The sequence below is a fragment of the Coregonus lavaretus genome, assembly GCF_964263955.1.
Source record: "Coregonus lavaretus genome assembly, chromosome: 1".
Classification (NCBI taxonomy): Eukaryota; Metazoa; Chordata; class Actinopteri; order Salmoniformes; family Salmonidae; genus Coregonus; species Coregonus lavaretus.
The window spans coordinates 35,463,982-35,489,403 of NC_139988.1; the positions used below are offsets into that span (position 1 = coordinate 35,463,982).

Below are 25,422 nucleotides of genomic sequence, written 5' to 3' on the forward strand. Positions count from 1 at the left end.
GACTTCAAGGACTACTGGACCAAGTTTCCCCCAAAACTTCAGGTAAAACTCTGCCGGCCATCCATCCCGGGCACCTTCCCTTTTCCCATCCTCCTGAGGGCGCTCTCAACATCTTCGAGGGGATCTGAGCCTCCATCGCTTCTCTAATGTCCTCCAGCACTCGCCGGGACAGGTGTTCTAAAAACATGTTTCCCTGCTCTACATCTACTGCCCTTTCTTGAAAAAACCTCGGAAATGTTCCGTGGTCACCTTGACAATTTCCTCAGTTTCTCTCACTACTCTACCGTTTTCTTCCCTAACCCTGTACATTACCTTCCTACTCTGTCTTCCCCTAACTAATTTAAAGAACACGGTGGAATAAGTCTCGTCGTGTTCTAAAAACCCACTATGCGCACGCTCCAGGAAAGCGCAAGCCTTCCGCTCATGCACCTCCCTAAGTTGAGCTTTTAGGGCAGAGGATCTCTCCCAATCTACCGACCCGCAGAGGTTGCCTGCCTCGAGCTCGAGTTCGAGCAGCCTTTGGATATGATCTACATCCCTCCTTTCCTCCCTCTTTTTCCTCTTACAATATCCTATTATAAAAACCCTAATCCTGTGCATTGGGGGTGGTCCAGCGAGGACACAGGAGATTCTTCCCCCACAGCGCCCTTCTCCCCCATTACACGCTTGCCCCCCCCTCTCCCCCACCACCCATTTCCCTCTTCATGTCAGAGGATCTCCCCCTCCTCTTCCCTCTCTTCTTTGGAGACGCCGGCAGTGGGGAGACCCAGCCCCCCTTGATCACCAGCTCCTCCATCATCTCCCTCACCTCATCCCCCTGGGCCCTCGACATCTCGCTTTCCCCCCACTTCAGCCCCCCCTCTCCCCCCTGCTTCTGGCCCTGTGCTTGGGTCTGGAACTCCTCCTCCTCTTCTTCCTCCATCCCCCGCTTCTGCCCCTGCTCCCCCACCAGCTGCAGCTGCATAAAACTTGTGACGAGCCGTACACTCCCTCCACAGGTGTGCTGACGATCCACACCCGTGGCACTTCTTCGACTCGTCACAGTCCCTCGCCTCGTGTGCCTCAGACCCACACACCCTGCATTTCTTCTCCCCACATGAGGCGAAATTATGGCCATAGGCCATGCATCGTCTGCAGAAAGGGGGCTGACAGGCATAAAACAACGTCCCCCTGTCAGCCCCCAGGGAGAACAGAGCTGGAGGATGAAGGTAACCTCCCAGGCCCATTGGGTCTTCCCTCAACAGAGCCTGGAAGCTTCTCTTCCCGTTCCAGAACCCTAGCGAGTCTTTGAGGAGCCTTGCCGAGGAGACATTGTCCATATACCTCCCCATAAAAGCCCTCACCCCCTCGTCCTTAACATGCGGGTTATACATGTTTACTGTTATTACCCTGAAGTTGTTCTTGGCCAAGCTTGTCACCTCGTAGTGGCACATCGGCCTGGCCTTCTCCACCTCCCTCGCCTTTTTCATGACCTCATCATGCTTCCCCTCTGTGTGTAAAACCACATCATAAGCCCCTTCCAAGGGGTTCGCCTGGAGGCACATCACGTCCTTTACCACCAGCTTTAACACTCCCATCAACAAAGTCCTCCCAAATGTTTCCCTTCCAAAAGGCTCCATGTCCTTCTCCTTCCACGCAAACGTAACTGTGTTCGTGATCCCAATCCTGGGAATTGCCCTAAAATTAGCATTTTTTTCCATCTCCGCGAGGAGAATAGCGCCCACACCACTGCTCCGACTCTCCTCTATATTAGTTACAAACAATTTTTAACTATTTTAATTGATTTAAACCACCGCTAGCTTCCTTCTTAGACAGTCATAGTACTGCTGAGCATCGAGAAACTAGCAGAGAAAACTGAGCAAGGGAACACAGGGAAGTGGGGACCCCTCCCCACCCGCCGGCTGTCCAGGATCCGGTCCACAGTAAAATCCGGCTGCCCTCTTACGAGTTTCAGACGGTAGGCCACTGGGTTGACTCGTTGGACCACTCTGAATGGGCAGACGAACCGGGGGGTCCCGCGTGGAGAGCCACACCCTCTGTCTCGGGTGTGGCTCTCCAGGTGCGGCGACAGCGACTGATGCGGGCCTGGACCGACGGGACCACTGCCTCCTCCTCTTGCTCGGAGAATAGGGGGGGGGGGGGGGGGGGGTGAAGCAGAGAAGGGTGTTGTGGGCGTACTCCGCCCACGCCAATTGCTGACTCCACGTAGCTGGGTTGCTGGAGGTGTAGCACCTCAGCACCCCCTCCAGATCCTGGTTGACGCACTCCGTCTGCCCGTTCGACTGGGAATGGAAGCCGGAAGACAAGCTGATGGAGGTGCCAAGGCAGGTGGCGAACGCCTTCCAGAACCTGGAGGCGAACTGCGGACCCCGATCCGACACCACATCTTGGGGAAGGCCATGTACCTGGAAAACGTGCTGCACCACCAACTTAGCCGTCTCCCGAGCTGACGGGAGTTTGAGAAGGGGAATGAAGTGGGCAGCCTTCCACAATGACCAGGATGACTGTGTATCCATCAGAGGGGGGTAGGGCGGAAATTAAATCCAGCGAGATGTGGGACCAGGGGCACTTGGTGATAGGCAGGGGTCGGAGCAGCCTTGCCATGGGCTGATGTGAGCTCTTCGTGCGCAAGCACACCGGGCAAGCCACCACAAAGGCGTGCGTATCCCCCTCAGCTGATGGCCACCAGAACCTCCTACGCAGGAACACCAACGTCCTGGTGCCCCCCGGATGGCTGGTGAGGTCGGACACGTGCACCCATTGAAGCAGTCGCTGGCGCGCAACCTTGGGTACGTACATTCTCCCCGATAGACCTCCGCCCGGATCGGGCTCCCGCCGTAGCGCTGCTCTGACCTGCCTATCGATTCCCCATGAAACTGGGTCAGCAATCAGGGTGTTGGAGACAATGGGGTCGTCCCTCTCCACCAGGTCCATGGGGTCGAACTACCAGGAGAGCGTTTCAGGCTTTGTGTTCTTCGACCCCAGACGGTATGAGATCGTGAACCAGAACCTGGTGAAGAACAACGCCCACCTGGCGTGGCGTGAGTTGAGCCTCTTGGCCCCTTGAATGTAGGCTAAGTTCTTATGGTCAGTCCATACGATGAATGGATGGGCGGCTCCCTCTAGCCAATGCCTCCACTCCCTCAGGGCGAGCTTGACCGCTAGCAGCTCACGGTTCACCACGTCGTAATTCTGCTCCGCCGGGGACAGCCGACGGGAGAAAAACGCGCAGGGGTGTGTCTTACCGTCCGTGAGGAACCGCTAGGACAGGATTTCTCCCACCGCAACGTCTGAAGCATCCACCTCCACAATGAACTGTAGGGACGGATCAGGATGCCCTAGGACCGGGGCCGATGTAAAGTGCCACTTAAGTGCATCAAATGTGTTCCCCGCTTCCGGGGTCCAGGCGAAGGGGTGGACGCTCATCTGGGTGAGGGCTGTCAGGGGAGCGGCTAGGGAGCTAAAATTGCGAATAAATCACCTATAAAAATTAGCAAACCCTAAAAACCGTTGTAGTTGCTTGAGGGATGAGGGCTGGGGCTAATCCAGTACCGTGCTGACCTTGGCTGGGTCCATCTGTAGGTCCCCCTTGGTGACGATGAACCCCAGGAAGGAGACAGTATCTGTGTGGAACACACACTTCTCCGCCTTGATGTAGAGCTGGTGACGGAGAAGGCGTTAGAGGACCTGCCAAACGTGCTGCTGGTGTTCACTCATGTCCTTTGAAAATATTAGGATGTTATCCAAATACACAAAGACACTGTAGTCGAGGAGGTCCCAGAGCACGTCATTGACCAACGCCTTGAACACTGCAGGTGCGTTGGCTAGACCGAACGGCATGGCTTGCTACTCGTAATGCCTTCTGGGTGTGTTAAAAGCCATCTTCCACTTGTCCCCTTCCCGAATCCTCACCAGGTTGTTGGCATTTCGTAAGTCCAGCTTGGTGAAGACCCGGGCTCCCTGCAACGACTCGAATGCCGTCATCATCGGGGGATTGGGTAGCGGTTCTTAACCGTGATGTCGTTGAGCGCCCGGTAATCAATGCGCGGCCGCTGCCCACAAAGAAGAAGCCCGCACCCGCGGGTGAGGTAGAGGGACGGATGTGACCCTCGATGAGTGCCTCGTCGATATACTCCCTCATGGCCAGCGTCTCTGGCCGGGACAAGGAAAACAATCGTCCTCGTGTGGTCATGGCGCCCAGCAGGAGATCGATAGCGCAGTCGTATGGCCTGTGAGGAGGTAGGCCCTTGGCACGCCTCTTACTAAACACCTCCCCCAGATCCCAATACTCCCGGGGAATGCCTGCCAGGTCTGGGCTGGTGACGGAGTCTGTAGCCGCCGTCCTCCCGGTGGCAACCGCCACTAGGGCGGTAGGCGGTTCGGAGTGCGGGACCTGGGGAAGAGGTGAGGACTGGTAGGTGGTCTGGGACGGTGGTTTGGGCTGATGAGTGGTCAGTGGAGACTGGAACAGGATGGAGGCGGAGCCTCCCTCCAGGATGAGCTGCCCCGTGGACCAGTCTAAACTGGATATTCTCCCATAGCCCCCCTGCCACCAGGACACGCACGGGGACAGTGCGCCGGGTAATGAAGAACCCGACACCAACGGCCGGCCGTCCAGGCCCATGACTAGAACCGGCTTGGAGAGGGAGAGTATCGGAACGCTCCACCCTTGGGCCAGCCCCGCGTCCATCAGGTTTTCCGCGGCCCCCGAATCCACCAGTGCATGCGCCCGACGTGCAGTGCGGGCCCACTGAACCCAGACGGGGAAAGAAGTCTGGGAGTCTCTGTGGTTGGGGTTTTGGTTCCGGCTCGCTAGCACCCCTCCCGATATTAGCAAGCCCTCCAATTTCCAGGCTAACCTGTCTGGCCGCAGTACAGGCAACGTCCCTGGCACAGACATCTCTGCTTCTCCATCCTGGACAAGCGCGCCTTGCGTCATCCCTCTCTTGTTAGCGCTCTCACGAAGCCGATTGTCAACCCACACCGAGAGGTCGACGAGGCCGTCCAGTCACTCAGGCAGCTCCCTGAAGGAGAGTTTGTCCTTCATCCCCTCCGATATCCCCTGCACGTAAAGGACGACCATCTGCCTCTCGAGCCCGGGTCCGGAACTCCCACTCCGCGGTAGCCCAGGAAAGGGCCCGACCCATCAACAGTGATAATGTAGGCCACCTTGCCCTGCTCTGTCGGGAAGGAAGAGGGTTGTAGGCTGAATACCAGGGAACATTGGGTGAGGAATTCCCTGCAGCCTTCTGGACGGCCGTCGTACCTCTCCGGAGGTGGTAGGCGGGGTTCCCGCAATGTTGCAGGCGAGACTGGAGATGCCGCTGCCGCGGCTTCTGCTCCACCGGCTGCCGGGGCTAGTCGGTTGTCCACCCGGCTCTGCACAGCGATCATCAGCTGGCGGAGATTCTCAGTGATCTGCTGCAGGCTGCGGTCGTGCTGGTTCAGCATTGTTCCCTGCGTTGCCAATGCGCTTCGATACTGTGCTGCCTCCGCTGGGTCCATATTGACTCTGTTTTCTGTAAGGGTTGGTGTGAGGTGTGACCCAGGTGCGGTGAGGGTAGACAGTAGGCAGTAGGCAGAGATGGTGAAACAAGGATCTTTACTGGTGGTCCCAAAACCAGGACACAAAATAACGGACTTGTCACGATAAAATAAAGGAGGAGCAAATTGGTCTCCAAAAACAGGCCGATAGCAAACATACAAAGTACTAACTACAACTGAAAACAACAATGAAACAGGGAGAACACTTCTCAAGTACCTGTACATACGTCTTGCGATCAGACACTGATTAGTACTGTTTGGCATCAAGAAACTAGCAGAGAAAACAGGGAAGTGAGGGCATAAATACACAGGTGAACAGGTAGACACAGGTGACACCAATAGGATAATGATTAGTCCAGACTGTGAATGAGGAGGTGCCTAAGGTTGTCGGAGGATTACACCTCGTGGGTCACTCCGGAACTATGACCCCCTCCTGTAAAAATAGTAGGGGTGCAACAGTACATATATTTGTACCGAACCGTTCGGTACGGGGACATCGGGTTCGGTCCTATGAACCCGAATGAATAAATACAAATAAAAACACAATGCCTATAGGCTAGGCCTACGCTGTGTTGTAGTCCTATGCCTGTTGAGTAAATCTGAGCAGAAAATACATTTCAGGCTATTCCGAAAAAAACACTAGAGCCTATGTGCACGTTGTAATAAAAATTATAATCTTATTGCCGCATTTCAAACTGTCCTTTTGTGAGGCGCAGCTGGGAACTACTTCTGTACGATGGCGAGTGGTGGGGTCGATAAACCAGAATTGGAGGATCCTACATCGTTTAAATCTCCAGTTTGGGAACATTTTGGCTTGCCAGTAGATTACAACAGCGATGGACAGAGAGTTGTGGATAAAACGTTAACAGTGTGTTGCCACACTCAACGAGAATAGTCTATGCTGACATCACCCCAGTATAACCGAGCGAGATGGAAACACAAAGAAACAACAACACAACATTGTCTCCCCTCTGCATTCAAGCAGCCCTTGGCAGCTGATTCTGGCCGGGCCAAAGAAATTACAAGAGCGATAAGTAGGCTATTTTGTTTATATTTTTGTTTATAGTCGCGGATATGCACCTATTCTCGGTGGTTGAAAATATGGGGTTTCAGCACCTCTTGAAAGTGCTCTTGCAACGTTACGAACTTCCCTCTAGAAGGCCTACTCGATCTATATAAGCAAACCAAAGTTGAAGTTTTCAATGCGCTTACTTAACAGCCCCATCACATTACCTGTAGTGGGAGATGTACCGTGCTACAGACACACCCCTTTTATGAGAGTCACAAGTGTGCATCTGGCACTGAAGGAGGCAGTGTTATGGTGCATTCGTAACTAAGTAGGAAGTGGGAATTGACCACATACGACTGGGAAAAATCCACTTGAACGGCCCTCAAACTGGTAATTACTAGTGGGAAATCATTCTGAGCACCCACTTCTCACACATTGTGACCTCTGATGTCACCTACTAAGGAAATACCCTCTAAAACAGCATTTCCGCCAGTTAAATGCAACAACAAAACACGATTTATTAAAAGCAATCTATTAATGTGTTTTTTAACTCTACAGTGCCTTGCAAATGTATTCATCCCCCTTGGCGTTTTCCTATTTTGTTGCATTACAACCTGTAATTGAAATGGATTTTTATTTGGATTTCATGTAATGGACACAAAATAGTCCAAATTGGTTAAGTGAAATAAAAAATAAAAACTTGTTTCAAAAAAATTCTACAAAATAAATAACGGAAAAGTGGTGCGTGCATAAGTATTCACCCCCTTTGCTATTAAGCTCCTAAATAAGATCTGGTGCAACCAATTACCTTAATAAGTCAGATAAATAGTTAAATAAAGTCCACCTGTGTGCAATCTTTGGGTCACATGATCTGTCACATGATCTCAGTATATATACACCTGTTCTAAAAGGCCCCAGAGTCTGCAACACCACTAAGCAAAAGGGCCCCACCAAGCAAGCAGCACCATGAAGACCAAGGAGATCTCCAAACAGGTCAGAGACAAAGTTGTGGAGAAGTACAGATCAGGGTTGGGTTATAAAAAAATATATGAAAATTTGAACATCCCACGGAGCACCATTAAATCCATTATAAAAAAATTGAAAGAATATGGCACCACAACAAACCTGCCAAGAGAGGGCCGCCCACCAAAACTCACGGACCAGGCAAGGAGGGCATTAATCAGAGAGGCAATAAAGAGACCAAAGATAACCCTGAAGGAGCTGCAAAGCTCTACAGTGGAGATTGGAGTATCTGTCCACAGGATCACTTTAAGCCGTACACTCCACAGAGCTGGGCTTTACGGAAGAGTGGCCAGAAAAAAGCCATTGCTTTGGTGTTCGCCAAAAGGCATGTGGGAGACTCCCCAAACATATGGAAGAAGGTACTCTGGTCAGATGAGACTAAATTGAGCTTTCTGGCCATCAAGGAAAACGCTATGTCTGGCGTAAACCCAACACCTCTCATCACCCGAAGAACACCATCCCCACAATGAAGCATGGTGGTGGCAGCATCATGCTGTGGGGATGTTTTTAATTGGCAGGGACTGGGAAACTGGTCAGAATTGAAGGAATGATGGATGGCGCTAAATACAGGGAAATTCTTGAGGGAAACCTGTTTCAGTCTTCCAGAGATTTGAGACTGGGACGGAGGTTCACCTTCCAGCAGGACAATGACCCTAAGCATACTGCTAAAGCAACACTTGAGTGGTTTAAGGGGAAACATTTATAATGTCTTGGAATGGCCTAGTCAAAGCCCAGACCTCAATCCAATTGAGAATCTGTGGTATGACTTAAAGATTGCTGTACACCAGCGGAACCCATCCAACTTGAAGGAGCTGGAGCAGTTTTGCCTTGAAATCCCAGTGGCTAGATGTGCCAAGCTTATAGAGACATACCCCAAGAGACTTGCAGCCGTAATTGCTGGAAAAGGTGGCTCTACAAAGTATTGACTTTGGGGGGGGGGGGGGGGGGCAGAATAGTTATGCACGCTCAGGTTTTATTTTTTTTGGTCTTATTTCTTGTTTGTTTCACCCCAAAAAATATTTTGCATCTTCAAAGTGGTAGGCATGTTGTGTAAATCAAATGATACAAACCCCCAAAAAATCAATTTATATTCCAGGTTGTAAGGCAACAAAACATGCTGTGGGGATGTTTTTCAGCGGCAGGGACTGGTAGACTAGTCAGGATTGAGGGAAAGCTGAACGGAGCAAAGTACAGAGAGATCCTTGATGAAAACCTGCTCCAGAGTGCTCAGGACCTCAGACTGGGGCGAAGGTTCACCTTCCAACAGGACAACAACCCTAAGCACACAGCCAAGACAACGCAGGAGTGGCTTTGGGACAAGTCTCTGAATGTCCTTGAGTGGCCCAGCCAGAGCCCGGACTTGAACCCGATCGAACATCTCTAGAGAGACCTGAAAATAGCTGTGCAGCGACGCTCCCCATCCAACCTGACAGAGCTTGAGGGGATCTGCAGAGAAGAATGGGAGAAACTCCCCAAATACAGGTGTGCCAAGCTTGTAGCATCATACCTTAGAAGACTCGATGCTGTAATCACTGTCAAAGGTGCTTCAACAAGGTACTGAGTAAAGGGTCTGAATACTTATGTAAATGTGATTTTCAGTTTCAAAATCATTATACATTTCCTAAAAATAAAATAAGCTGTTTTTGCTTTGTCATTATGGGGTATTGTGTGTAGTTTAATGAGGGGGAAAAAAACGATTTAATCAATTTTAAAATAACGCTGTAACGTAACAAAATATGGAAAAAGTCAAGGGATCTGAATACTTTCCGAATGCACAGTATGTACACTACAAAAGTACAAATATTAACATCATCAAATAACAATATGTTCTACTCAGTCTGGAATCTGTGTGAGCTATCTTTTTTTAAGTCAATTCTTAATTGAGGATTGTCCAAAACACAAATGAATGGAATGGCATTTAAAATAGTGTTGAAAGAAACACAGGTCTGATTTCCCAGGCATTTCCCTAGATGATCTATATATGAGGATTACAAAATCATATCAAAGTCAACTATGATTTACCATCCATTCTGATATAATAGGGATGTCCCTTTATCATGGTTAAAACAGCAACAACCTCATCGGGATATGCTATAAACTTCCACACAAAAAGTACATGTACCCTGTTGCGAGCCCAGCAGGATGTGATGCTTTAAATGACTAATTACATAAAACAATAAATCTGCTTTAATAATTTGATTAATATTTCCAAAACTCTCTTTACGGGAAGCCCACAGCCTCATTCATTTTAACTTCAACAATGACTAACAACATTCTGGGGATTTTAGTTTTTAATTAATCTGAATGTGCCTCCCTGAGGGCCCTGGCTCTCGCTCGCTCACACACTTGGCAGAGTTATTAAAACAGCGCCACTGTAAGCCACTGAGAGGTGGAGATAACTTCACACACTCCCTGCTGAATCTAACACCTATCAAAACAAAATGATAAGGCTGTACCACATTTAGCAGGGCTACTGCTAAATGCAGTGCTACTGTATTTACTATTGTTAAAAAAGTGTAATGTTTTTGCAGACTAGTGTTTTTGCAGACATTACTGTAGTATTTACTACACTGTTGTTTTTGCTGATTATACTGGAGTATTTACTATAGCATTCTACAGTATACTACACCATTCTATAGTAGGTCCTACACATGATCGAGGGATACCACAGTGTATAGTATAGTATTCTATAGTACATTACAGTTTACTATAGAATTCTATAGTAAGTACTACTGTAGTATTCTATAGTCAACTGTAGTCTTTTTTCATGTGGGCATTCATTCATAGTGAGTAGGAGGGCCACGATACAACCAAACACTTAATTGCATTACACTGAATAAGGTGTTTAGTTTTAGATTGAGGTTTGTTTGTGGGAGAGTGAATAAGTTAGGCGGAATGCTTTGATCTAAAGAGCACAACATTCTTAGCCACATAATTTACAATGCCCCCCAGCCCGCACATTGTGATGCATTTGTATGTGAGCATGTGATGCATTTGTTGCAGATTTGCCTTCATGAGGGTTTGTAAATTGTATGTATTCCAATTGCTCAGTGTGAGAATGAACCAGTGTTTTGGCACTTCATACAGTGAGTGGAAGTGAGTTATGACCCCCCAGGTCCCCCTGAACGCTCAGTCTGATTCAGCCTCTCAGCTTCACTGATGTGATCACCCCTTTAGCAACACAGAGAGCAAGCACGACACTGGGTGTGGGTATTGGTGTTTGTTGTGTGTGCGTGTGTGTGCATCCAGTGATGTAGTGGTGAAATAGGTGGGTAAACACTGATTGACGTTTAAGGTGAATCTAACGCTCCCTAAATGTTGCATGCACTACCCCACTGGCCTTATCCACACACAGCCACTGAGAAAACCACATCAATTATTTACACTGGTAATCTTTCTAATACTCTGGGTATGTAAAATGGTCCAGGGTAGTAAAGCATGACATCTCCCCATCCTCTCTCTCTGCTCTCCAGGGCTTGAGCATAGACCGCATCTGCTCTAAAACTATTTCTTTCTTTCTTTCTTTCTTTCTTTCTTTCTTTCTTTCTTTCTTTCTTTCTTTCTTTCTTTCTTTCTTTCTTTCTTTCTTTCTTTCTTTCTTTCTTTCTTTCTTTCTTTCTTTCTTTCTTTCTTTCTTTCTTTCTTTCTTTCTTTCTTTCTTTCTTTCTTTCTCTCTCTGTCTCTCACACTCACACACACATGCATTCACACACACGAATACACACACACCTTTACACACCCACTTGCTGTCGTGCATCCTGTATGTCTTGATGTTAATTACCCAGAATTGCCCAATTGGGATGAGCTCTCCTGTTTCTACTGGGGTCCTCCACTGCTCGGCCCCTGCCCTGGGGCCCCCTCCCTGTGGGCACGGTGACGGGGCCGCTCCAGGGGTTGCTGCTGACCCCTTCCTCTGCAAGAGACGCGCTACATTCAGGACCACAGGGTGAACAGAGCTCACAGTGCAGTGGACCAGGGGAGAGGGGACAGGCCACACTCAGAGGGTAAAAGGGACAGGTCATAGGGAGGAGAGTCACTGGGCGGGCAAAGGGAAAGGTGTTAGAGAGGACTACAGCTTGCTGAGGTTAGTGGAAGGTTTGGGACAGTACAAAGGAGAAGAGGGGAGGTCTTGCAATGGGCAGTGTTTTGCTCAGGGAGTATAGTTCTTAAAGACAGCTGGTTGACAACAGACAGTTTCTGGTTAAGATGGTAGCACCAAACACAAGGAAAGATGCCATGCCCAGGGTACTGCCCTATTAATTATATTACACAACATGAGATATAGCTCTATGGCGACTACACAGGTATATGTAGCATCTTTGCATTTTCTATTTATACTTTGAACTCTCATAACACTATTCACTCACAATACTCCCACTCATATCCCACTCATAAGTTGTTCATTTACGGTAGTTGGTGGCAAATAAAAGACCAGAGTGGTAACACTACAACGCTAGCTAGATCTACTCAGCTTCAATAATTTTCACATTCCAGCTCAGGCTTCATCCGTATTATTACTGTGGATATTGCTCGTCCGCCTGCCGCAAACTCTTGCAGGCGTGTAACTGCGCGTGACTAGTTGAATGCCGAACTCTTCATTGAGACAATGCTGAGACATCAATCCATGGCGAAATCAGTGCCACATTTGCATTTTCTTTTAGAAATCAACATGAAAGAAAAGTTATCTTGTGAACTCAGCAGGCTATGGTGTGAAATAGGAAGTGACGTTTTTCTTTATTATGTATCGTTAATGCCGTCTTTGGTGTGCTTATCAATGCACAAGCACCTTTTTTCACACTCCTATCGATAAAATAAGTCATACAAAGGTTTTACTGTGGGTGAAGTTTCAACATCCTGTCACTAAATGTGTAATGTGATACAGTGCCTTCAGAAAGTATTCACACCCCTTGACTTTTTCCACATTTTGTTGTGTTACAGCCTGAATTTAAAACGTATTAAATTGAGATTTTGTGTCTCTGGCCTACACACAATACCCCATAATGTAAAAATCTCGTACAACGCTGTGTACTACTCCCTTCACAGAACAGCGCAAACTGGCTATAACCAGAATAGAAAGAGGAGTGGGAGGACCCGGTGCACAACTGAGCAAGAGGACAAATACATTAGAGTGTCTCGTTTGAGAAACAGGAGCCTCACAGGTCTTCAACTGGCAGCTTCATTAAATAGTACCCGCAAAACACCAGTCTCAACGTCAACAGTGAAGTGGCGACTCCGGGATGCTGACCTTCTAGGCAGAGTTGCAAAGAAAAAGCCATATCTCAGAATGTCCATCTTAATCTTTTCTTTTTATTGGCCAGTCTGAGATATGGCTTTTTCTTTGCAACTCTGCCTAGAAGGTCAGCATCCCAGTTGTGCACCGGGGCCTCCCACTCCTCTTTCTATTCTGGTTATAGCCAGTTTTATTGCTTCTTTAATCAGCACAACAGTTTTCAGCTGTGCTAACATAATTGCAAAAGGGTTTTCTAATGATCAATTAGCCTTTTAAAATGATAAACTTGGATTAGCAAACACAACGTGCCATTGGAACACAATACTGATGGTTGCTGATAATGGGACTTTGTTCACCTATGTAGATATTCCACTAAAAATCAGCCATTTCCAGCTACAATAGCCATTTACAACATTAACAATGTCTACACTGTATTTCTGATCAATTTCATATTATTTTAATGGAGAAATAAATTGCTTAATTTTTTTCGAAAACAAGGACATTTCTAAGTGACCCCAAACTTTTGAACGATTAGTGTAAATTTGCTTAACAAGTTACATGATAAGATGCGCGGACTCACTCTGTGTGCAATAATAGTGTTTAACATTATTTTTGTATGACAACCACATCTCTGTACCCCACACATACAATTATCTGTAAGGTCCCTCAGTCAAGCGGTGAATTCCAAACACATATTCAACCACAAAGACCAGGGAGGTTTTGCAATGCCTCGCAAAGAAGGGCACCTATTGGTAGATGGGTAAAAAAAAAAAAAAAGCAGACATTGAATATCCCTTTGAGCGCGGTGAAGTCATTAATTACACTTTGGATGGTGTATCAGTACACCCAGTCACTACAAAGATACAGGCGTCCTTCCTAACTCAGTTGCTGGAGAGGAAGGAAACCGCTCAGGGATTTCACCATGAGGCCAATGGTGACTTTGAAATAGTTACAGAGTATAATGGCTGTGATAGGAGAAAACTGAGGATAGATCAACAACATTGTAGTTACTCCACAATACTAACCTAAATGACAGAGTGAAAAGAAGGAGTCCTGTACAGAATAAAAATATTACAAAACATTCTTCCTGTTTTCAATAAGGTACTAAAGTAATACTGCAAAGAATGGGACAAATAAATTAACTTTATGTCCTGAATACAAAGCGTTATGTTTGGGGCAAATCCAACACAACAGATTACGGAGTACCACTCTCCATACTTTCAAGCATAGTGGTGGCTGCATCATGTTATGGGTATGCTTGTCATCAGCAAGGACGTTTTTGGGGGATAAAAAGAAACGTAGAGCTAAGCAAAGGCAAAATCCTAGAGGAAAACCTGGTTCAGTTTGCTTTTCAACAGACACTGGGAGACCTATTCACCTTTCAGCAGGACAATAACCTAAAACACAAGGACAAATATACACTGGAGTTGCTTAACAAGACGACATTGAATGTTCCTGTGTGGCCGAGTTACAGTTTTGACTTAAATCGGCTTGAAAATCTATGGCAAGACTTGAAAATGGCTGTCTAGAAATGATCAACAACCAACTTGACAGAGCTTGAAGAATTATTTGAAGAATAATGTGCAAATATTGTACAATCCAGGTGTGCAAAGCTCTTAGAGACTTACCCAGTAAAGACTCACAGCTGTAATTGCGGCCAAAGGTCATGTATTGACTGTGAATACATATATTTCTGTATTTCATTTTCAATAAATTAGCAAACATTTCTAAAAAACATGTTTTCACTTTGTCATTTTGGGGTATTAGGTCTAGATGGGTGAGAAAAATATATATTTAATCAATTTTGAATTCAGGCTGTAACACAACAAAATGTGTAATAAGTCAAGTTTAATGTGACTATTTTTAACACAAAAAAACATGTAATAAAATATTTAATCAGCGAGGAAAGGGATGATGACGCAATCTTTGCGAGAGGGAGGGAATATGATTTAATTTGTCCTCAACTCATGGCTCAGACACTTCATTCAGGATAAGTGGAGTTAGCCCTGAGTTAGCCTGACCCAGACCAGGTTAGTACTGAGGGATTCGTTGCCATAGAAATGTACCTGGTGAGCCACACTTGTGTGACCGGTTATCCCAAGTTGAACTCTGAGTTGACCAAAGTTACCTCGCTAACTCCTCAAACCTGATTCGTAGTATAGGACTCAGGAGGTTGGGGGATGTTTACTTAAGCAATAAGTTATGAGGGGGTGTGGTATATGGCCAATATACCATGGCTAAGGGCTGTTCTTATGCACGACGCAACGCGGACTGCCTGGATACAGCCCATAGCCATGGTATATTGGCCATATACAGTGGGGGAAAAAAGTATTTAGTCAGCCACCAATTGTGCAAGTTCTCCCACTTAAAAAGATGAGAGAGGCCTGTAATTTTCATCATAGGTACACGTCAACTATGACTGAAAAAATGAGGAAAAAAATCCAGAAAATCACATTGTAGGATTTTTAATGAATTTATTTGCAAATTATGGTGGAAAATAAGTATTTGGTCAATAACAAAAGTTTCTCAATACTTTGTTATATACAATTTGTTGGCAATGACACAGATCAAATGTTTTCTGTAAGTCTTCACAAGTTTTCACACACTGTTGCTGGTATTTTGGCCCATTCCTCCATGCAGATCTCCTCTAGAGCAGTGATGTTTTGGGGCTGTCGCTGGGCAACACAGACTTTCAACTCCCTCCAAAGATTTTCTATGGGGTTGAGATCTGGAGACTGGCTAGGCCACTCCAGGACCTTGAAATGCTTCTTACAAAGCCACTCCTTCGTTGCCCGGGCGGTGTGTTTGGGATCATTGTCATGCTGAAAGACCCAGCCACGTTTCATCTTCAATGCCCTTGCTGATGGAAGGAGGTTTTCACTCAAAATCTCACGATACATGGCCCCATTCATTCTTTCCTTTACACGGATCAGTCGTCCTGGTCCCTTTGCAGAAAAACAGCCCCAAAGCATGATGTTTCCACCCCCATGTTTCACAGTAGGTATGGTGTTCTTTGGATGCAACTCAGCATTCTTTGTCCTCCAAACACGACGAGTTGAGTTTTTACCAAAAAGTTATATTTTGGTTTCATCTGACCATATGACATTCTCCCAATCCTCTTCTGGATCATCCAAATGCACTCTAGCAAACTTCAGACGGGCCTGGACATGTACTGGCTTAAGCAGGGGGACACGTCTGGCACTGCAGGATTTGAGTCCCTGGCGGCGTAGTGTGTTACTGATGGTAGGCTTTGTTACTTTGGTCCCAGCTCTCTGCAGGTCATTCACTAGGTCCCCCCGTGTGGTTCTGGGATTTTTGCTCACTGTTCTTGTGATCATTTTGACCCCACGGGGTGAGACCTTGCGTGGAGCCCCAGATCGAGGGAGATTATCAGTGGTCTTGTATGTCTTCCATTTCCTAATAATTGCTCCCACAGTTGATTTCTTCAAACCAAGCTGCTTACCTATTGCAGATTCAGTCTTCCCAGCCTGGTGCAGGTCTACAATTTTGTTTCTGGTGTCCTTTGACAGCTCTTTGGTCTTGGCCATAGTGGAGTTTGGAGTGTGACTGTTTGAGGTTGTGGACAGGTATCTTTTATACTGATAACAAGTTCAAACAGGTGCCATTAATACAGGTAACGAGTGGAGGACAGAGGAGCCTCTTAAAGAAGAAGTTACAGATCTGTGAGAGCCAGAAATCTTGCTTGTTTGTAGGTGACCAAATACTTATTTTCCACCATAATTTGCAAATAAATTCATTACAAATCCTACAATGTGATTTTCTGGGAAAAAAATTCTCAATTTGTCTGTCATAGTTGACGTGTACCTATGATGAAAATTACAGGCCTCTCTCATCTTTTTAAGTGGGAGAACTTGCACAATTGGTGGCTGACTAAATACTTTTTTTCCCCACTGTACCACAAACCCCCGAGGTGCCTTATTGCTATTATAAACTGGTTACCAATGTAATTAGGGCAGTAAAAATAAATGTTTTGTCATACCCATAGTATACGGTCTGATATACCATGGCTGTCAGCCAATCAGCTTTCAGGGCTCGAACCACACAGTTTATAATATAATTTATACTTTCAACAAAAGTAAGATATGTATGGATAACATCCACAGTATTTAACCTACAAATGCCAGCTCACGATTGTCTGGTAATTTGTTAAGTATACAGTGCCTTACAAAAGTATTCATCCCCCTTGGCGTTTTTCCTATTTTGTTGCATTACAACCTGTAATTTAAATAAATTTATATTTGGATTTCATGTAATGGACATACACAAAATAGTCCAAATTGGTGAAGTGAAATGAAAAAAATAACTTGTTTCAAAAAATTCTACAAAATAAATAACGGAAAAGTGGTGCGTGCATATGTATTCACCCCCTTTGCTATTAAGCCCCTAAATATGATCTGGTGCAACCAATTACTTTCAGAAGTCACATAATTAGTTAAATAAAGTCCACTTGGGTGCAATCTAAGTGTCACATGATCTGTCACATGATCTCAGTATATATACACCTGTTCTCAAAGGCCCCAGAGTCTGCCACACCACTAAGCAAGGGGCACCACCAAGCAAGCGGCACCATGAAGACCAAGGAGCTCTCCAAACAGGTCAGGGACAAAGTTGTGGAGAAGTACAGATCGGGGTTGGGTTATAAAAAAATATCAGAAACATTGAACATCCTACGGAGCACCATAAAATCCATTATAAAAAAATTGAAAGAATATGGCACCACAACAAACCTGCCAAGAGAGGGCCACCCACCAAAAGTCACAGACCAGGCAAGGAGGACATTAATCAGAGAGGCAACAAAGAGACCAAAGATAACCCTGAAGGAGCTACAAAGCTCCACAGCGGAGATTGGAGTATCTGTTCATAGGACCACTTTAAGCCATACACTCCACAGAGCTGGGCTTTACGGAAGAGTGGCAAGAAAAAGCCTATTTTTAAAGAAAAAAATAAGCAAACACATTTGGTGTTCGCCAAAAGGCATGTGGGAGACTCCCCAAACATATGGAAGAAGGTACTCTGGTCAGATGAGACTAAAATTGAGCTTTTTGGCCATCAAGAAAAATGCTATATCTGGCGCAAACCCAACACCTCTCATCACCCCGAGAACACCAAATCCTGCAGCGCCCGCAAGGTCCCCCTGCTCAAGAAAGCACATATACAGGCCCATCTGAAGTTTGCCAATGAACATCTGAATAATTCAGAGGAGAACTGGGTGAACGTGTTGTGGTCAGATGAGACCAAAATCGAGCTCTTTGGCATCAACTCAACTCGCCGTGTTTGGAGGAGGAGGAATGCTGCCTATGACCCCAAGAACACCATCCCCACCGTCAAACATGGAGGTGGAAACATTATGCTTTGGGGGTGTTTTTCTGCTAAGGGGACAGGACAACTTCACCGCATCAAAGGGACGATGGACGGGGCCATGTACCGTCAAATCTTGGGTGAGAACCTCCTTCCCTCAGCCAGGGCATTGAAAATGGGTCGTGGATGGGTATTCCAGCATGACAATGACCCAAAACACACGGCCAAGGCAACAAAGGAGTGGCTCAAGAAGAAGCACATTAAGGTCCTGGAGTGGCCTAGCCAGTCTCCAGGCCTTAATCCCATAGAAAATCTGTGGAGGGAGCTGAATGTTCGAGTTTCCAAACGTCAGCCTCGAAACCTTAATGACTTGGAGAAGATCTGCAAAGAGGAGTGGGACAAAATCCCTCCTGAGATGTGTGCAAACCTGGTGGCCAACTACAAAAAATGTCTGACCTCTGTGATTGCCAACAAGGGTTTTGCCACCAAGTACTAAGTCATGTTTTTCAGAGGGGTCAAATACTTATTTCCCACATTAAAATGGAAATCAATTTATAACATTTTTGACATTCGTTTTTCTGGATTTTTTTGTTGTTATTCTGTCTCTCACTGTTCAAATAAACCTACCATTAAAATGATAGACTGATCATGTCTTTGTCAGAGGGCAAACGTACAAAATCAGCAGAGGATCAAATACTTTTTTCGCTCACTGTATGTATCAATACTGTCATTTAACATCCTTGAGATCAAGAATGGCACAAAGCCAAAAACAGCTGGATACCGGAGAGATGTATATTTTCATGGACTTTTGTTTTCCAGGAAGTTTCTTGACTGAAACTGTTATTAAAAGTTGGGGGGTTCTCTCAAGACAAGTGCTGCAGCACAAACGTCCTGTACAATCAGAAGACTACTAATATTACCAGCCATAACTGTATTGTTAGGTGATCGGAAAAAACACAATCAGTCAATGGGAAATGTCATTATACTCATGGGTAAAGTATTTATTTTGAGGGCAATATCAGTAGAAATGTTACAAATAGGGAGGTTCAAGACCCTCGTAAGACATCACAGTAAAATGGAGGGATGTATTGCAAAAGATTTTTGCAAAATGGCATTATACTGGGAAAGTTGGGTTAATCTGTGGAGTTAAGATGAATGGTGAATGAAAATCCAGCACTTGCAGAAAAAGGAAAATAAGACTATATGTATAATTATTTAACTACATGTACTGTACATGTGAGCGAAAGTAGTTGTAAATAGCAGTAGAAGTATGGTTGTCTGTTAGTTTACTCCAATCAGGAGAGGGGTGGTAGGGTTGATTATTTATTTTTATAAATAAAAAATAAGGGGGACTAGAAATGATGCAAACAATGAAATTGATAGAACCCACAATCAATCTACAAAATTAAAGCTGATCTACCACTAAAACAAAACATTACCAGTCATGATTAGAAGAGTCACAGACACACAGAGACAAACCACTACCTCCCTCTCAGCTGAAAAAAACAAACAGCTGCAGCCTTAAAAAGGGATCAACATCTACATGTACACAATATATACAAAGGTATGTGGACACCCCTTCAAATTATTGGATTCGGCTATTTCAGCCACACCCGTTGCTAACAGGTGTATAAATCGAGCACACAGCCATGCAATCTCCATAGACAAACATTGGCAGTGGAATGGCCTTACTGAAGAGCTCAGTGACTTTCAACGTGGTACCGTCATAGGATGCCACCTTTCCAACAAGTCAGTTCATAAAATTTCTGCCCTGCTAGAGCTGCCCCGGTCAACTATAAGTGCTGATATTGTGAAGTGGAAACGTCTAGAAGCAACAACGGCTCAGCCGCCAAGTGGTAAGCCACACAAGCTCACAGAATGAGACCGCAGAGTGTTGAAGGGTGTAGTGTGTAAAGATCGTCTGTCCTCGGTTGCAACACTCACTACCGAGTACCAAACTGCCTCTGGAAGCAATGTCATCACAATAACTGTTCGTCGGGAGCTTCATGAAATGGTTTCCATGTCCAAGCAGCCGCACACAAACCACCATGTGCACCATGCACAATACCAAGCATTGGCTGGAGTGGTGCAAAACTTGCCGCCATTGGACTGGAGCAGTGGAAACGCGTTCTCTGGAGTGATGAATCACGCTTCACCATCTGGCAGTCCGACAGACGGATCTGGGTTTGATGGATGACAGGAGAACGCTACCTGCCGAATGCATAGTGCCAACTGTAAAGTTTGGTGGAGGAGGAATAATGGTCTGGGGCTGTTTTTCATGGTTAAGGCCCCTTAGTTCCAGCGAAGGGAAATCTTAACACTACAGCATACAGTATAATGACATTCTAGACGATTCTGTGCTTCTAACCTTTTGGCAACAGTTTGGGGAAGGCCCTTTCCTGTTTCAGCATGACAATGCCCCCATGCACAAAGCATGGTCCATACAGAAATGGTTTGTCGAGATCGATGTGGAAGAACTTGAATGGCCTGCACAGAGCCATGACCTCAACCCCATCGAACACCTTTGGGATGAATTGGAACGCAACTGCGAACCAGGTCTAATCGCCCAACATCAGTGCCCGACCTCACTAATGCTCTTGTGGCTGAATGGAAGCAAGTCCCCACAGCAATGTTCCAACATCTAGTGGAAAGCCTTCCCAGAAGAGTGGAGGCTGTTATAGCAGCAAAGGGGGGACCAACTCCATATTAATGCCCATGATTTTGGAATGATATATTTGACGAGCAGGTGTCCACATACTTCTGGTCATTTAGTGTATGTTCTGTCACTTCATTTGAGGGCTTAGGACTGTAGTTTTACCCAAGGCTAACATCTCTGAGTCTGACACCTGCCAGTGGTCACTTAAAGGACTTGCCCATCCAAGAAAAGTATCCTATGATACAGTATGTATGCCTTTGCATAATAATCAATTGAATCCCAACCAATGAAAAAAAATGTTCTTGTACCAAACAACTAAAACTGTAGGCCTAAAACTGTATGATTCTTTTTTTGTATGAAGACAGTGAAGATTTGATTAAACATGGTTACTCACGACATCTATCTGACTTTAGACTGACACCTCACTGTTTGCCGTATGGATAATTTGCATGCATCTGGGCAGAAAAGCATTAGAGGTAGCTGGCACATGTGGCGCCCCTGCTGATTCGAGCTGTCAGGAGCATTGATTAACTATGATGAATCACTCTCCCACTTTATATCCAATCAGAAACCTCCCAGGAGGACTCCATTCTGGTCACCTTTAACTAAATTATTTTTTGGCCGCATAGAGCTAGCGGCAGGGACAAGGCTGCAACCTGATGCTTCTGTTAGCATTATTCTGTCATTAGGCTGCAGCTGTGAGAGTAATGTCTGGAACGGTGTGTGTGTATTAAGCAGCTAAAGCCCCTCGACCTGTGGCTAAATCCGCTGTGTGACTTGAAGGGACAGCTGTAGACTTTTGGATGAAAGTCAGATGGACAGACAAAAACAGACATACAGGAAGTTATGCGTAGCTGTGGTATTTGAAGGAGTTTAAAAAACCTTCATAGAGATCTAATATTATAATCAATCCCTACAGCAGCGTTCCCCAAACTAGGGGTCGCCTGATTTGGAAATGGGGTCGCAAGAGAAACTTGTGCTTGGTTCATAGAACCGAATCATTAAGTAAATAACTTCCGGTAGTCGTTAGATGCGGTTACAATAAACAGAGCGGTATCTGTTGTCTTCCTACAAATGTGGCTATATCTTTCTAATGGTTTAATAACAAAATATTATGACCCCATCACTGAAAGATAACATTTACATTACATTTTAGCAGACGCTCTTATCCAGAGCAATTAGGGTTAAGTGCCTTGCTCAAGGGCACATCGACAGATTTTTCACCTAGTCAGCTCGGGGATTAGAACCAGCAACCTTTCGGTTACTGGCACAACGACCTTTCGGTTACTGGCACAACACTCTTAACCACTAAGCTACCTGCCGAGGAACACATCCACCTCTTCTGTTTCCCTCTACAATGCCCACAAGGGCTCATTAGAACAGAGTGGACAAGACCAGGCACTAAATCAGAGTGGGGGGGAAAGAACATTATCAATGATGATGTTCTTTTCTACACAGAAGGTCATACAAAGTTATTGCCTGAGGATCTTCTGAACTTCCCAATACCTTTCTGATACATTTCAGTCACTTCAACCCATACTTCTTTAAGATTGAAATATATACAGTGGGGAAATAAAGTATTTAGTCAGCCACCAATTGTGCAAGTTCTCCCACTTAAAAAGATGAGAGAGGCCTGTAATTTTCATCATAGGTACACGTCAGCAATGACAGACAAATTGAGAAAAAAAAATCCAGAAAATCACATTGTAGGATTTTTAATGAATTTATTTGCAAATAATGGTGGAAAATAAGTATTTGGTCACCTACAAACAAGCAAGATTTCTGGCTCTCACAGACCTGTAACTTCTTCTTTAAGAGGCTCCTCTGTCCTCCACTCATTACCTGTATTAATGGCACCGGTTTGAACCTGTTATCAGTATAAAAGACACCTGTCCACAACCTCAAACAGTCACACTCCAAACTCCACTATGGCCAAGACCAAAGAGCTGTCAAAGGACATCAGAAACAAAATTGTAGACCTGCACCAGGCTGGGAAGACTGAATCTGCAATAGGTAAGCAGCTTGGTTTGAAGAAATCAACTGTGGGAGCAATTATTAGGAAATGGAAGACATACAAGACCACTGATAATCTCCCTCGATCTGGGGCTCCACGCAAGATCTCACCCCGTGGGGTCAAAATTATCACAAGAACGGTGAGCAAAAATCCCAGAACCACATGGGGGGACCTAGTGAATGACCTGCAGAGAGCTGGGACCAAAGTAACAAAGCCTACCATCAGTAACACACTATGCCGCCAGGGACTCAAATCCTGCAGTGGCAGACATGTCCCCCTGCTTAAGCCAGTACATGTCCAGGCCCGTCTGAAATTTGCTAGAGTGCATTTGGATGATCCAGAAGAGGATTGGGAGAATGTCATATGGTCAGATGAAACCAAAATAGAACTTTTTGATAAAAACTCAACTCGTCGTGTTTGGAGGACAAAGAATGCTGAGTTGCATCCAAAGAACACCTTACCTACTGTGAAGCATGGGGGTGGAAACATCATGCTTTGGGGCTGTTTTTCTGCAAAGGGACCAGGACGACTGATCCGTGTAAAGGAAAGAATGAATGGGGCCATGTATCGTGAGATTTTGAGTGAAAACCTCCTTCCATCAGCAAGGGCATTGAAGATGAAACGTGGCTGGGTCTTTCAGCATGACAATGATCCCAAACACACCGCCCGGGCAACGAAGGAGTGGCTTCGTAAGAAGCATTTCAAGGTCCTGGAGTGGCCTAGCCAGTCTCCAGATCTCAACCCCATAGAAAATCTTTGGAGGGAGTTGAAAGTCTGTGTTGCCCAGCGACAGCCCCAAAACATCACTGCTCTAGAGGAGATCTGCATGGAGGAATGGGCCAAAATACCAGCAACAGTGTGTGAAAACCTTGTGAAGACTTACAGAAAACGTTTGACCTGTGTCATTGCCAACAAAGGGTATATAACAAAGTATTGAGAAACTTTTGTTATTGACCAAATACTTATTTTCCACCATCATTTGCAAATAAATTCATTAAAAATCCTACAATGTGATTTTCTGGATTTATTTTTCTCATTTTGTCTGTCATAGTTGACGTGTACCTATGATGAAAATTTACAGGCCTCTCTCATCTTTTTAAGTGGGAGAACTTGCACAATTGGTTGCTGACTAAATACTTTTTTTCCCCACTGTATGCTGTCAGACTGATTTGTAATAAACTGTCATAGCCCTAATTAAAAAAGTAAACATTGGCTGTTGATTACATCACTTTCTTCACATGGTGGGGTCGCAATTTTTTGTGTATATCAAATTGGGGTCGCACAGCAAAAATGTTTGGGAACCCCTGCCCTAAATCTTCTAAGACAGCAGATGAGAGTGGAGGATTCAAGACAAATCCGTGGAGATTCCCGACTCCTCCAGACCGATGTGCATTGTGGAACCGTATACCTGAGCTCCAGCAACAGAGGGATTATCCTTTGATCCAGTCCAACAGAAGAGCTCGGGCGAAAAGACAAATCAATAGTTTTTTGTATGCACAGCCTCAGGTTTCTATTTTAACATGTCTGGCTATTGATTAGCTTTCAGATGTGAAGTCTCCCTACGACATCAAATTCTAGGAGGATTTGGGAGTCTTTAGCAGAACAAAGAACCCTTGTAAAGTAGGAAGGAGGGAGCAAGGGAACGTTAACATAGAACTCCTATCTCAGTCAGTGCTCACTGAGGAGGCTGAGGCCACAACTCTGACAGATAGAGCACCACTGTACCCAGACATCAAAGGCCCAGGCTTGGCCTGTGATTGACACATCCTGACACAAACAGCCAGACAGGGGAAATGGAGCTGCTTTATCAAAGTAGCCATTTTAATGACATTTGTTTTTCAGGTGGCACAGGGAATATTGATATGGAAATGCTACCATCAAAGACATCTCCTTTTTATATTCTCTTTCTCTCACACAAACATTTTCAGTTGGGGAAAGTACAGAGAGTCAAACACCAAAGCAATAACATTGAGAGGGGTTTTGGTTGGTTCGAGGAATCCAGGGTTGGAGCTGTCATAATACTTCTACCAACACATCATAAAGTGCAGAGGTACTACTGAGTCCAAACAACACATATACCGTTCTCTTTCCCATTCCTCTCCCTCCTCTCACTCTATAAGAACCCAAGTAGCAGTCTGTTCTCATACACTGCTGGGCTCTGAGTTCATTATAAAAGTGGCATTCCAACAGCAGTGAGCTGTGTTGACAGGCTCTCAGCATCGTGTCAGTATGGGGATTTAAGGTGCTGTGTGGTCCGTCTGCAAGGTTGGGACTACAGGTGTTTTCACACATTCACAGCTCAAGGACTTCAGAGAGAATCCTTTAAATGATTTAAATGCCACTATTGTGTGTTTATGTGCTGACCTCATAATCATCATCATGATCTGTCATCAGCTTAAACCACAAAAATGTAATGGGGAAAGGTCGTATACAGGTCTCAGAAAATAATGGAGTGATATAGAAACTCATCTTTATTCATAGTAGTACTTCCCAGATTTTTTGATGTTCTTCACCGCTACCTCATCATTTAAGCAATTTCAGTCCAGCCAGCCCCTGCTGCACAGAAGACTCGGTAATACATTTTGTGTCACATTTTCCCTCCGGTTTCATTGTTCTTATTGACGCTC

General features: G+C 45.4%; 1 protein-coding gene across 1 annotated transcript in view; it reads right to left on the bottom strand.

The window, feature by feature from the left end:
• Positions 1-25,422, bottom strand: part of LOC311135707 (GDNF family receptor alpha-1-like) — a gene marked incomplete at both ends in the record, with an annotated part of 104,203 nt that overhangs the window by 72,981 nt on the left and 5,800 nt on the right. Inside the window, one exon of the mRNA XM_084169729.1 lies at positions 11,358-11,489. Coding sequence (XP_084025855.1) covers positions 11,358-11,489 — 132 coding nt within the window. The remainder of the gene's footprint in view (positions 1-11,357; positions 11,490-25,422) is intronic.